Source organism: Paramisgurnus dabryanus, chromosome 11 (genome assembly GCF_030506205.2).
Source record: "Paramisgurnus dabryanus chromosome 11, PD_genome_1.1, whole genome shotgun sequence".
Lineage (NCBI taxonomy): Eukaryota > Metazoa > Chordata > Actinopteri > Cypriniformes > Cobitidae > Paramisgurnus > Paramisgurnus dabryanus.
The window spans coordinates 10,071,407-10,085,501 of NC_133347.1; the positions used below are offsets into that span (position 1 = coordinate 10,071,407).

Below are 14,095 nucleotides of genomic sequence, written 5' to 3' on the forward strand. Positions count from 1 at the left end.
GGATATTTATCTGTCCTTTTTATCGTTTTCAGGCTGTGTTTACAGATCTGGAAATTCTCGCTGCCATATTTGCCAGTGCGATCCATGACGTTGATCACCCTGGTGTCTCCAACCAGTTTCTCATTAACACTAGTAAGTTTAATCCAGTTATCTTTTACATGTATTATAAGAACTTTATAAGAACAGCTAACGTCATTGTTTTATTGTTTTTTTTACATAAGATAATGTAAATAATATTCTGTAAAAATTAGGGCTGTCAAAAGATTAATTGCGATTAATCACATACAAAATAAAAGTTTGTGTTTGCATAATATATGTGTGTGTGTGTGTGTGTGACTGTGTGTATATATATTATGTATATATAAATACACACATACATGTATGAATTTAAGATGTTATTTAGGTATATACATTTTTTATATTTATAATATTATAATTTATAATATAATTATCATTTATATATATATATATAAACATGTAAATATTTCTTAAATACAAACATTAATGTGTAGAAGGCTATCTTTGCCGCTACACGTGGGTTGCTGCCCAGTTTAATGTTTTTAATAATGCTGGGAAAAGAATCATCATGAATAATCGCATACAAAATAAAAGTGATTTTTAGCATAATATACAGGTGTGTGCTGTGTGTAATTATTATGTTTATATAAATACACACACATTCATGTATGTTTTTATGAAACATTAACATGTGTGTATATTTATTTATATATATTCTATATTGTATATAAATTAAATATAAATTATATCTGTATATCTATATATCTATCTGTCTATCTATCTATCTATCTATATATATATATATATATATATATATATATATAGATAGATAGATAGATATAGATAGATATAGATATAGATATATTGTGAAATGTATATATGTATGTGAGTGTGTTTAAATATACATAATAATTACACACAGCACGCACACATATATTATTTATGCTAAAAATCACTTTTATTTTGTATGCGATTAATCACAATAACTCTTTTCCCAGCACTAGTTTTTAATGTTATATAGCCATGTTTAAATAAAGGCTTTTTATATTATTATATTATTTTTTGGATTTCCTTTTTTGACATTTTGTATAACCTATACCAAAGAGCACCTTCAATTTTTTCTAAATAATTTCTTAATTCCTGATTTATTAATTCCTGATTTAATTAATGTGTGTGTATTTATATATATAAAATAATTATACACAGTGCACACACATAAATTATGCAAAAACTTTTATTTGTATGTGATTAATCGCAATTAATCTTTTACCAGCCCTGGTAAAAATATAACTTAATATAGCAAACTTCAATAACAAAGATTAGCTTTTTTGCGATGTCCAGTTTTTGATGTCGCTCACTTTTAGTTCAAACGTTGTGGTCTAAAGAAAAATCATTACGTGTTTAAGCCGCTATCACGTGTCGCAACATTCAATCGGATGGTTTTGTGATGCACGTGATTGGATCTGTGGGTGTATGTGATTCCCAGTGTCCCACTCACACTGATGTTCAATCTTGACTAATGTAGAGGGGTTGAAAGACCACCGGTGCTTGTCACAAGCTCAGACGGGAGCCTTATGTTAATGTCATGAGGTCTTCAGACTTGGTCTGAATGAGTCCCTAATGTACAATACTCTGGACTTCTTAAAGGAACAGTACCCATTATTGGGATATTCACTTAGCTTCATGTCATCACATGCTTGTATGTTGTTTTCAGAAGGACAATGCAGCGTTCATCCACAATCTCACAATTACGTGAGCTTCAGTAGAGGCAAAGATTATGCATAAAAGGAACTTTAGTGTGTCTTTCATACCAAGCTATTGTATAGCTTTAGAAATATAGTGCACAAGTCATATTATTGAGTTTTATGCTGTTTGTACTGGATTATACCTAAATCAATTACCTAAATTATTTTCTTTATCCTATTAGCATTATTTTAGTTAAAATTGAGAAAACAACCAATATATGTGACCCTGGACCACAAAACCAGTCATAAGTAGCGTGGGTATATTTGTAGTAATAGCCAAAAATACATTGCAGGGGTAAAAATGATCGATTTTGTATTTAAAAAAATTATTAGGATATTAAGTAAAGATCATGTTGTATACAAATATGTTGTACTTTTCCTATCGTTAATATATCACTAATGAACTTATCATTATGTGTTGTTAGGCAATTTTCTCACTATTCAGATTTTTTGCACCCTCAGATTACAGATCTTTTTCAAATAGTTGTATCTAGGACAAAACTTAACAAACCATACATCATTGGAAATTGTTTTTATTTAGCTTTCATGTGATCTCTACATCTCAATTAATAAAAATGAACCATTATGACACATATAAATAAAAATGATAGTGCCCCACTGTGGACTAGCACTTGGAATGCAGTATTTCCTCATCCTTCTAAATAAAAGTATTAAAAAAGGCAAAAATGAATTTTTGATCTGATGAAAGAAAGATAGCAAGTTTATAAATAATTATTCCACCTCTTTTCTCTCTTTTCACCTTCTCGCTTTCTCTTTTCAGACTCTGAGCTGGCTCTCATGTATAATGACTCGTCTGTGTTGGAGAATCATCACCTGGCTGTAGGTTTCAAACTGCTGCAGGAAGAGAACTGTGACATCTTCCAAAACCTCACCAAGAAACAGAGACAGTCACTCCGCAAGATGGTCATAGACATTGTAAGTCATCATATCAAGTGTTTCATTGGCCATCTTTTTTGACCTAGAATGTATCATATTAGACTATTATAAATGTGAATGGGACACTAAACTTTCCTTTTAACATAGTGATAACAGAATAGAATTAATGTTATAAGGAAATTGGGATTATAAGGACTCTCTCTTCAGGTTCTGGCCACAGATATGTCTAAACACATGAATTTGTTGGCGGATTTAAAAACCATGGTGGAGACCAAAAAGGTGACCAGTTCAGGGGTACTATTACTGGACAACTACTCAGACCGGATACAGGTTTGTCATTTATGAATCTTTTAAAGGGACGCTCCACTTTTTTTGAAAATATTTTAAATAGGAAAAATATCTAAACTCTTTTGTTATTTTTAGCTCGATGCTAATGATCTAATCAGATTCAATGGATTATGCTAAGCTATGCTAAAAGTGGTAGCGCCAGACCCAGAGATCAGCTGAATGGATTCCCAAACTGTGGAATTCCAATGTGACCCTGGACCACAAAACCAGTCATATTTTTGAAAATCTTGAATCTGAGGGTGCAAAAAAAATCTAAATTTAAGAAAATCGTAAAGTTTTCCAAATAAAATCATTAGCAACACATATTGCTGATGATGATAAATATATTTTGTATATTTATATTTTTTATATATTTACGGTAGGAAATTTACAAAATATCTTCATGAAATATGATCTTTACTTAATTTCCTAATGATTTTCGGCATAAAAAAATAAATACTTTTGGGGAGTCTTTCAATCTGTAAGATTTAAAAATTTACAAAATGTTAAAGGAAAACACCACAGTTTTTCAATATCTTACTATGTTCTTACCTCAACTTAGAGAGATTAATACAAACTTATATTTTTTCAATCCTTACACTTTTAATCTTTGTACAGCGCCTCATGAATGTGTTAGCATTTTAGCCTAGCCCCATTTATTCCTATGGCTCCAAACAGGGATGAATTTAGAAGCCACCAAACACTTCCATGTTTTCCCTATTTAAAGACTGTTACATGAGTAATTACACCAGTAAGTATGCTGGCACAAAATAAAACTTTTGTTTGGAGCCATAGGAATGAATGGGGCTAGGCTAAATGCTAACACATTCAAGAAGTGCTGTACAAAGATTAAAAGTGCACGCATTGAAAAAAGCTAGGTAATCAAGTTAATGTAAAAACATAGTAAAATATTGAAAAACGGTGGTGTCTTTCTTTAATCAAAATGTAAATATGCATGAATCTTAATATAAAAAGAGTGTCTAATTGTGAGTTTTTGAATCTCAGGTTTTGCAGAACATGGTGCACTGTGCAGACCTCAGCAACCCCACCAAGCCCCTTCAGGTGTACAGACAGTGGACGGACCGAATCATGGAGGAGTTCTTTAGTCAAGGGGACAGAGAGAGGGAGCGTGGTATGGAGATCAGCCCCATGTGTGACAAGCACAATGCATCGGTCGAGAAGTCCCAGGTAAGACAGGCTGGAATCCACAGAGGTGTTAAGTACTCGAGTAAATGTACTTCGTTACTGTACTTAAGTATTTTTTGGGCTACTTTGTACTTGTACTGAGTATCAAAAATATAAGCAACTTTTACTCTCTACTCAATTACATTTTTGATCGGGTATTTGTACTCTTTACTCCACTACATTTGAAATGACACTTAACGTTACTCGCTACATTGTTTATTCGTCAAATAAAAACGAGACGAAAGTGTCAGAGGGTGATGATGGATAGAATCTGTGGTCGCGAGGTTACACGCACACACATTTGGCGCTGCGCAGAGCAATCGTATGAAATCAAAGTACTTTGAGAGCGAATCAAATGCATATGGAGAAGTCTGGTCTCGCGGTACTTTGATGTCAAACGCTGAATGGTTTGCGTTGAGCCACCGTAGCGGGACATCTGCGTGCTGCGTATGTCATAAACTGTAGAGAAAAGTTCGCGTCTGGTCTGAGAGAAGAGATAAAGAGCAAACATATGGATGCATATCACATTTGCTTCAATCAAGGGACCCTTTGTTAAACATGTGATGCTACAATCAAAACAAAAGTGATGCTTGATTGCAGGAGGGTCATCCCGCAACTCAAAGGCAAGCACAAATGTTTATCTACTCTGATGCTACTTTATCAGCTAACATGAGCTGGTAAGTTTCATAACTTGATATAACTTACTATATAAGCCAAAATAAACCAGCGAGGTCCTGTACTGATTGCCCGAGTAACTTAAGTACATTATAAGATTGATAATAAGTGTACAATTTCACTGTCCTCACATTTAATCAAGTATGCTGTAATGTATTTAATGTAAAGAGGGATGCATGACGGAAGAAATGTAGTGCACTTGTGAGAGAGTCGTGTTACGTACTACATGTGTTTACAATTAATCTTTCAAATGAACAACTTCACGTTTTTAATATGCATTATCATATTTCTGTTAGTGTAATTTTAGTTTACTGGAATTTTTTATATATTAAAATTATATCTTTTTTAGGATAGGCCTATATAAGAATATTTGGTAACACTTTACAATAAGGTTCATTAGTTAACAGAAGTTAATGTATTAACCAACTTCAACAAACCATGAGCAATACATTTGTTACATTATTTCTTCATCTTTGTGAATGTTAGTTAATAAAAATGTAAGCTTTAATTGTTTGTTCATGTTAGTTCAGAGTGCATTAACTAATGTTAACAAGATTTTAATAAAGTATTAGTAATTGTTGAAATTAACATTAACAATGATGAATAAATGCTGTATAAGTGCAGTTCATTATTAGTTCATGTTAACTAATGTAGCTAACTAATGTTAACTAATGAACCTTATTGTAAAGTGTTACCATATATTTATATCACAAAGTTAGGCTATATATTTTTCAGCATGGCACATTCAAGTACACAATGACACTAGACTAAAATTAAATGGGTTTAAATTAAATTTAATGTAGATTTCTAGACTAAAATCTCATGGCATTTAGTTGAATAAAATTAGACTAAAACTAAATCAATTCAGATGACAAAAATATGACTAAAACTAAATTAAATTTTAGTCAAAAGACTATGACTATGTTTAATCTGTGTTTGTTCTGCCAGGTCAAAATTTTGAGGTGTTTGATTTCTTTTCTATATTAGGAAATAAAACCTCATAAATAAACTTTCTTAGTTTTCACTGCCCAGACCTACAATGTCTCTTTGTGTTGAGGACTAGCGCATCTTTGAGCCAACATTCAGTACGAGTAAAAATACTTGAGTACTTTTAAATTGGGTTACTTTAATACTTTTACTCAAGTCGTATTTAAATTGGTGACTTGTAACTTGTAGTGGAGTAATTTTTACAGTAAGGAATTTGTACTTTTACTCAAGTATGGCTTTAAGCTACTCTTTACACCTCTGGGAATCCAGAGATTTCAACACTTAAAATGTAAACATGATTGTGTTCCTTAATGACTATGCCATTTCAAGAAACTAATTACAATTTCTCTTTAGGTGGGCTTTATTGATTACATTGTGCACCCGTTGTGGGAAACATGGGCAGATCTGGTACACCCAGACGCCCAAGATATCCTGGACACGCTGGAAGATAACAGGGAGTGGTACCAGAGCACCATTCCCCAAAGCCCCTCTCCAGCTCTGGACACCAACAGCGACGGCCGACGTACCACCGGCCAGGAAAAGTTCCAGTTTGAATTGACTCTAGAGGAGGACGGAGAATCAGACACGGAGAAGGACAGCGGATCTCCTCCTGATGATGAGGAGGAGGAGGATGAAGAAGAGGAGGAGGAGGAGGAAAACAGCTGCAGTGACTCCAAAACCCTTTGCACACAGGACTCTGAATGTACAGAGATCCCACTGGATGAGCAGGTGGGAGATGAACAGGAAGAGGAGGAGGAGGATGAAGAGGAGGAACAGGAAGAGGAAAGGGAAATATCAGAACCTTGTGTTTTAGAGGAGGAAGAAGAGGAGGATGAGGAAGAGGACACTGCCAACACATAACACAGTATGACACAGCACCTGAACTTTTTTATATTAGAGATGAGAAACATTTATGGTTAAGACATTAGATTTTCTCATTGTCTATTTTGCATACGTCGTTGTTTTGAAAGTGCTTTTTAATGTTCGCCTTTTGAACCTGGTTTTATTTTACATTGCTCACTCTTTTATTTCTTTTGAAGTTTTAACAATTTTTGCACTCAGGAATATCTTTTCCACTTTCACCTTTCACTCATACTTACAAGATAAATGAAAGGTTGAAAAAGCTTGTTTGTAAGGTACTGTTTTTTTTTTTTTTTTTGACTGAATCAGTATTTCAGTTGTGTGCTTTTTACTGATTTTTCGCCAACAAGACACTACTTCAATCTGTCTGAACGAAAGAGATCATTCAAAGCATTTCAGCAGACAAACATTTTGGTAGAGATTACTACATGCTTTGAACCTCACGTCTTCCTTGATGCCTTGAATGTGTTATTTACCTGGATTTTGTTGTCTGTTTTTAGCGCATTATTCACAATGAATGGACATTTTACCAAAGTGAAGTAAAAACTCATTTAATTTGATCATGTTTGCAGTAATTATGAGATTATGAATCTATAATCTTGCTTTTTTATCCATTCCAAATCTGAAAATAATATTTTAAAAAACATCTACTGTAGATTTCATGTAGTTAATTTAAACATGGTGATATGTGTTTAAAGACAAATTTCAACCTTAAAGGTGCATTGTGTACATATTAGGAGGATATATTGACTGAAATGCAATATAAAATACATAACTAAACTGCAAAAAATGACTTTCTTACTTAGTATTTTGGTCTTGTTTTCAGTAGAAATATCTAAAAAAAATCTTAAATCAAGATGTATTTTCTTGATCAGCAAAATGACCTAAGAAAATAAATCTTTTTTTATACAAAAAATATACAATTTAAATAAATTTGTGCTTAAAACAAGCAAAATTATCTGCCTGTGGGGAGAGAACATTTTGCTTGAATGAAGTGTTTGAGAAAAAAATTAAACTTATTTCAAGATTTTTTTTCTCACCCCATTGGCACATATTGTTGCTTGTTTTAAGCACACAATCACTTAAATTGTATATTTTTTTGTCTAAAAACTAGACTTATTTTCTTGGGTCATTTTGATCATCAAGAAAAAGCATCTTAATTTAAGAATATTTAGATATTTCTACTGAAAACAAGACAAAAATACTAAGTAAGAAAGTCAGTGTACACTGAAAAAATTATTTTCAAGAAAAAAACATTCTTTGTATTTTTGTCTTGTTTTTAGTAAAAATATCAAATTAAATTAGGATGCTTTTTCTTGATGAGCAAAACGACCCAAAAAAAAATCTCATTTGTAGACCCAAAATATTATATTTAAGTGATTTTTTTGTATAAAACAAGCAAAAAAATATTTTTGCTTGTTTTATGCACAAAATCACTTAAATGTGTCATTTTTGGTCTAAAAACTAGACTTATTTTCTTGGGTCATTGTGCTTATCAAGAAAATATATCTTGATTTAAGAATTTTTAGATATTTTTACTGAAAACAAGAAAAAAATACTAAGTAAAAATCATATTTTGCAGTGTTTTTGTCATTATGTTGTCTCAGACAATGACTTATTTGTCATGTGTTAGCAACCGCAGCTTCTCTATGTGTTTTAAAAAAGGGAGGGGTGAGCGCTGGACTGAGCTGTTAGTTGCAATTCTCAATCTCACCACTAGATGCCCCTTAAATCTACACACTGCACCTTTAAACATATTTTTCTGTCAAGAACAACAAATTGAGTCTGATTCAGCCATAAATGTTTGTTGACTACCAAAAATGTGCAAATACACTCCTGCAGTGGATTAAAATGAATCTTGGGTGTTACATAATAATAATATTATAAAATAATCACTACAAATTATATTTCTGTTAGTAATATATGAAGTATTTTTATCATTCTTTTTTTATTTATATTCTGGCTGTTTGTTTAGGCTTTCTTACTCTTATTGTTCACGTCTATGTTCGATTCCATATGTCTGCGGCCTCAACTGACATAAACGCTGGAGGTTTTTCTGTTTTCACAATCACACAACAAAGCCTCAATGTGAGTGTGGACTGTGTTTTTTTATATATTTATTTTTATGTTTTTTTTTACTTTGCCAAACATTTCCATTCATAATGACTTGATTGCTGCTGTATTTATGTTTGCCAAGTGTCCTACTGTCCAAGTATCCTCATTTTCTATCATTTTCCTGCTAGCATTATTTATTAATGCTCTTTGATGTGCTTGTAGCATATTAAAGCATTTGAATCAAATCGTAGCATCAGCAATGCAGGCTTATGAGTCCGGTCTCCTGAATACGTGACCCTGCCTGTGAAAACCAAGTTAAAGATTGACTTTTTTACATAAAATCATCCTACATAATGTGAAATTATATCCTTGATATCTTTAATATTGACAGACAGAGTAAGGTCATAAGACTTTGATGCTTGATATCTTTAACCTGTATTTCACAGACAGGATCACATATATATTATTTTATTTATACATATGCAGTAAATATGAATCAAATGTATAAAAGTCTGTATGATATCGAAGCCTTTTAAAACTGCGCCCATACTTTTTTCGTTTTATTTAGGTTTTTTAAATGTTGTTTCTCATTTCTGTCTGTTTACATACACACACACACACACACACACATATTTATTGTGCTGTACAGTACATATTGTTGCTCTTACCATGTTGTTGTAAATGATTATATCATCCCTTTTGGTGATGGTGTTGTATTATGAAACTCTTGCTGAGAGAATGTTTGTTATTCTTAGTATATATAATAATCCCATTGTTATGTGTCTCTAGAGAGATTGCGTAGAGAAAGGGGAAGCCAAACTATATAGTCATTATTTTTTTTATTTCCATTCTTTCTTTTTTTAAAGAAAGTGGTTCAGTGGCCTGAGGGTTGTGCCTTACAGATAGATCTTTAGTTTTTAACCTCTTGCTGCACTAAAGTAACTGCTGGTTGAAAATATTGACCTACAGTTGATGTTTGTCGTGTTCCTCCTGTATATGTGGGATAAAACGAAACGAAACCTGTTTTATAGACAAAAGTGTCAGACCTCATCAGACAGGGTAAAGCGGGCCGCGGTGCGGTGGGTTTAAGGCCAGCTGTAAACACCTCCATCATATTTCCGTCCATGCTGTGTTTATTTGACTGAAATATAACAGGCATTCTTCTGGATTATCACGAACATTTTTTGTGTTCATGCAATATGAACGAATGAAAAACATTTGTGTTTTGGATAATAACAGGACACTATGATGTCTAGATTTTAAGAGGGAACATCTTCACCAAAACCCAAATCTTCAAGTTTGGACTCATTTTGACACGTATACTGTAGATTCTCGCCGGAAATGGATGAAATCAGTGTGTCCTTTTTTGTTATCTTTTTCAATCACAAGAGAAATACACAAACAGATTTGAAAAAAGATATTTAGCGATAACTATTTTTCTGTTGTGCGACTTGAATGACTAATTGTCTGGAGGTTTCACAAGACGGTGTAGTTGTTTATCGAGCTCATTGTTTATTGCAGTCTATTGGATAGAACTGTAGAGATAAAATTTACGTACGAAAACTGGTAAAATCCAATAAAAATGTTTTTATATGCACCAAAATAAAAGCATGGGTTGACTCTATGATTATGACTCTTGTTTTATTTGAAAATGACCTCTCTCGATTTTATTGTAATAAATTGAATGTGAGTGCTGGGCGATACTGGCCAAAATTCATATTCCTTTTTATACGCAGTATACGATAAATATCTCTGAACCTCCAAAAATAATTTTTAAGAAAAAAATTATTTGTATTTTTGTCTTGTTTTCAGTAAAATGATTAAGATGATTTTAAGATGATTAAGACAATTAAACAAAACAAACCAAATTTAAGTGATTTTGTGCACAAAACAAACCAAAAAATCTGCCAATGGGGTAAGCAAATTTTTATTACATTTTTCTTGAAAGTGTTTAAGAAAAATGTTCAAGATTTTTTTGCTTACCCCATTGGCAGATTTTTTTTTTGCTTGTTTTATGCACAAAATCACTTAAATTTGATATTTTTGGTCTAAAAACTAGACTCATTTTCTTGGGTCATTTTGCTCATCAAGAAAAAGCATCTTAATTTAAGAATTTTTTGATATTTTTACTGAAAACAAGACAAAAATATATTTTTTTAAATATTTTTTGCAGTGTGTAGTTTCTATAAAGTGTAATAGTCAAGTGTAAAAAGTCAAAGCCTCATGCAAGATGTCACAAACATATTTGTTAAAGGGGACATATCATGAAAATCTGACTTTTTTCATGTTTAAGTGCTATAATTGGGTCCCCAGTGCTTCTACACTGCAAAAAATAATTTTTTTCAAGAAAAAAAATTCTTAGTATTTTCCTCGTTTTCAGTAAAAATATAAAAAAATTCTTAAATTAAGATGCTTTTTCTAGATGAGCAAAACGACCTAAGAAAATAAGTCTAGTTTTTAGACCAAAAATATCAAATTTAAGTGATTTTGTGCACAAAACGAGCCAAAAAAATCTGCCAATGGGGTAAGCAAATTTTTCTTACATTTTTCTTGAAAATGTTTGAAGAAAAATGTTCAAGATTTTTAATTTTTTTGCTTGTTTTATGCACAAAATCACTTAAATTTGATATTTTTGGTCTAAAAACTAGACTCATTTTCTTGGGTCATTTTGCTCATCAAGAAAAAGCATCTTAATATAAGAATTTTTTGATATTTTTACTGAAAACAAGACAAAAATATTTTTTTTTAAATATTTTTTGCAGTGTGTAGTTTCTATAAAGTGTAATAAACATTTATATGCAAGTCAAAGCCTCATGCAAGATGTCACAAACATATTTGTTAAAGGGGACATATCATGAAAATCTGACTTTTTTCATGTTTAAGTGCTATAATTGGGTCCCCAGTGCTTCTACACTGCAAAAAATATTTTTTTTTCAAGAAAAAAATTTCTTAGTATTTTCGTCGTTTTCAGTAAAAATATAAAAAAATTCTTAAATTAAGATGCTTTTTCTAGATGAGCAAAACGACCTAAGAAAATAAGTCTAGTTTTTAGACCAAAAATATCAAATTTAAGTGATTTTGTGCACAAAACGAGCCAAAAAAATCTGCCAATGGGGTAAGCAAATTTTTCTTACATTTTTCTTGAAAATGTTTGAAGAAAAATGTTCAAGATTTTTAATTTTTTTGCTTGTTTTATGCACAAAATCACTTAAATTTGATATTTTTGGTCTAAAAACTAGACTCATTTTCTTGGGTCATTTTGCTCATCAAGAAAAAGCATCTTAATATAAGAATTTTTTGATATTTTTACTGAAAACAAGACAAAAATATTTTTTTTAAATATTTTTTGCAGTGTGTAGTTTCTATAAAGTGTAATAAACATTTATATGCAAGTCAAAGCCTCATGCAAGATGTCACAAACATATTTTTTAAAGGGGACATATCATGAAAATCTGACTTTTTTCATGTTTAAGTGCTATAATTGGGTCCCCAGTGCTTCTACACTGCAAAAAATATTTTTTTTTTCAAGAAAAAAATTTCTTAGTATTTTCGTCGTTTTCAGTAAAAATATAAAAAAACTCTTAAATTAAGATGCTTTTTCTAGATGAGCAAAACGACCTAAGAAAATAAGTCTAGTTTTTAGACCAAAAATATCAAATTTAAGTGATTTTGTGCACAAAACGAGCCAAAAAAATCTGCCAATGGGGTAAGCAAATTTTTCTTACATTTTTCTTGAAAATGTTTGAAGAAAAATGTTCAAGATTTTTAATTTTTTTGCTTGTTTTATGCACAAAATCACTTAAATTTGATATTTTTGGTCTAAAAACTAGACTCATTTTCTTGGGTCATTTTGCTCATCAAGAAAAAGCATCTTAATATAAGAATTTTTTGATATTTTTACTGAAAACAAGACAAAAATATTTTTTTTTAAATATTTTTTGCAGTGTGTAGTTTCTATAAAGTGTAATAAACATTTATATGCAAGTCAAAGCCTCATGCAAGATGTCACAAACATATTTGTTAAAGGGGACATATCATGAAAATCTGACTTTTTTCATGTTTAAGTGCTATAATTGGGTCCCCAGTGCTTCTACACTGCAAAAAATATTTTTTTTTCAAGAAAAAAATTTCTTAGTATTTTCGTCGTTTTCAGTAAAAATATAAAAAAATTCTTAAATTAAGATGCTTTTTCTAGATGAGCAAAACGACCTAAGAAAATAAGTCTAGTTTTTAGACCAAAAATATCAAATTTAAGTGATTTTGTGCACAAAACGAGCCAAAAAAATCTGCCAATGGGGTAAGCAAATTTTTCTTACATTTTTCTTGAAAATGTTTGAAGAAAAATGTTCAAGATTTTTAATTTTTTTGCTTGTTTTATGCACAAAATCACTTAAATTTGATATTTTTGGTCTAAAAACTAGACTCATTTTCTTGGGTCATTTTGCTCATCAAGAAAAAGCATCTTAATATAAGAATTTTTTGATATTTTTACTGAAAACAAGACAAAAATATTTTTTTTAAATATTTTTTGCAGTGTGTAGTTTCTATAAAGTGTAATAAACATTTATATGCAAGTCAAAGCCTCATGCAAGATGTCACAAACATATTTTTTAAAGGGGACATATCATGAAAATCTGACTTTTTTCATGTTTAAGTGCTATAATTGGGTCCCCAGTGCTTCTACACTGCAAAAAATATTTTTTTTTTCAAGAAAAAAATTTCTTAGTATTTTCGTCGTTTTCAGTAAAAATATAAAAAAACTCTTAAATTAAGATGCTTTTTCTAGATGAGCAAAACGACCTAAGAAAATAAGTCTAGTTTTTAGACCAAAAATATCACATTTAAGTGATTTTGTGCATAAAACAAGCAAAAAAATCTGCCAATGGGATAAGCAAAAAAAATCTTAAACATTTTTCTTAAACACTAAATTCAAGAAGAATTCAAGAAAAATTTGCTTACCCCATTGGCTGATTTTTTTGCTTGTTTTATGCACAAAATCACTTAAAAAAAGCAGCACACCTACAAAGCTACATTTTTAACATGCTATAATAAATTATCTATAGGGTATTTTGAGTTAAAACTTCACATATGTACTCTGGGGACAACAAATATTTATTTGCCATCTTAAAAAAAGTCTTGTGAAATGTCCCCTTTAAAACAGCATGGGGCGGTTTCCTGGACAGGGATAAGCTTAAGCCAGGACTATGCTTAGTTTAAATACGAAATATAACTAGCATATACAAACATATCTTACTAAAAACATTACTTGTGTGCATTTTGATGCAAAACAAAGGGCACTGATGTATTTTAATATATGTCAGTGCAGGTTGTTTTCAGTTTGGACA

General features: G+C 31.1%; 1 protein-coding gene across 6 annotated transcripts in view; it reads left to right on the forward strand.

The window, feature by feature from the left end:
- The window catches only part of pde4d (phosphodiesterase 4D, cAMP-specific), a 307,501-nt gene extending 297,127 nt beyond the window's left edge, over window positions 1-10,374 (forward strand). For all 6 annotated transcript variants that reach the window (XM_065246644.1, XM_065246643.2, XM_065246645.1 and 3 more), the window contains 5 exons: window positions 33-132; window positions 2,545-2,699; window positions 2,868-2,990; window positions 3,993-4,175; window positions 6,189-10,374. In XM_065246644.1, coding sequence (XP_065102716.1) covers window positions 33-132; window positions 2,545-2,699; window positions 2,868-2,990; window positions 3,993-4,175; window positions 6,189-6,695 — 1,068 coding nt within the window. In that variant the 3' untranslated portion in view covers window positions 6,696-10,374. The remainder of the gene's footprint in view (window positions 1-32; window positions 133-2,544; window positions 2,700-2,867; window positions 2,991-3,992; window positions 4,176-6,188) is intronic.
- Window positions 10,375-14,095: the final 3,721 nt, after the last annotated feature.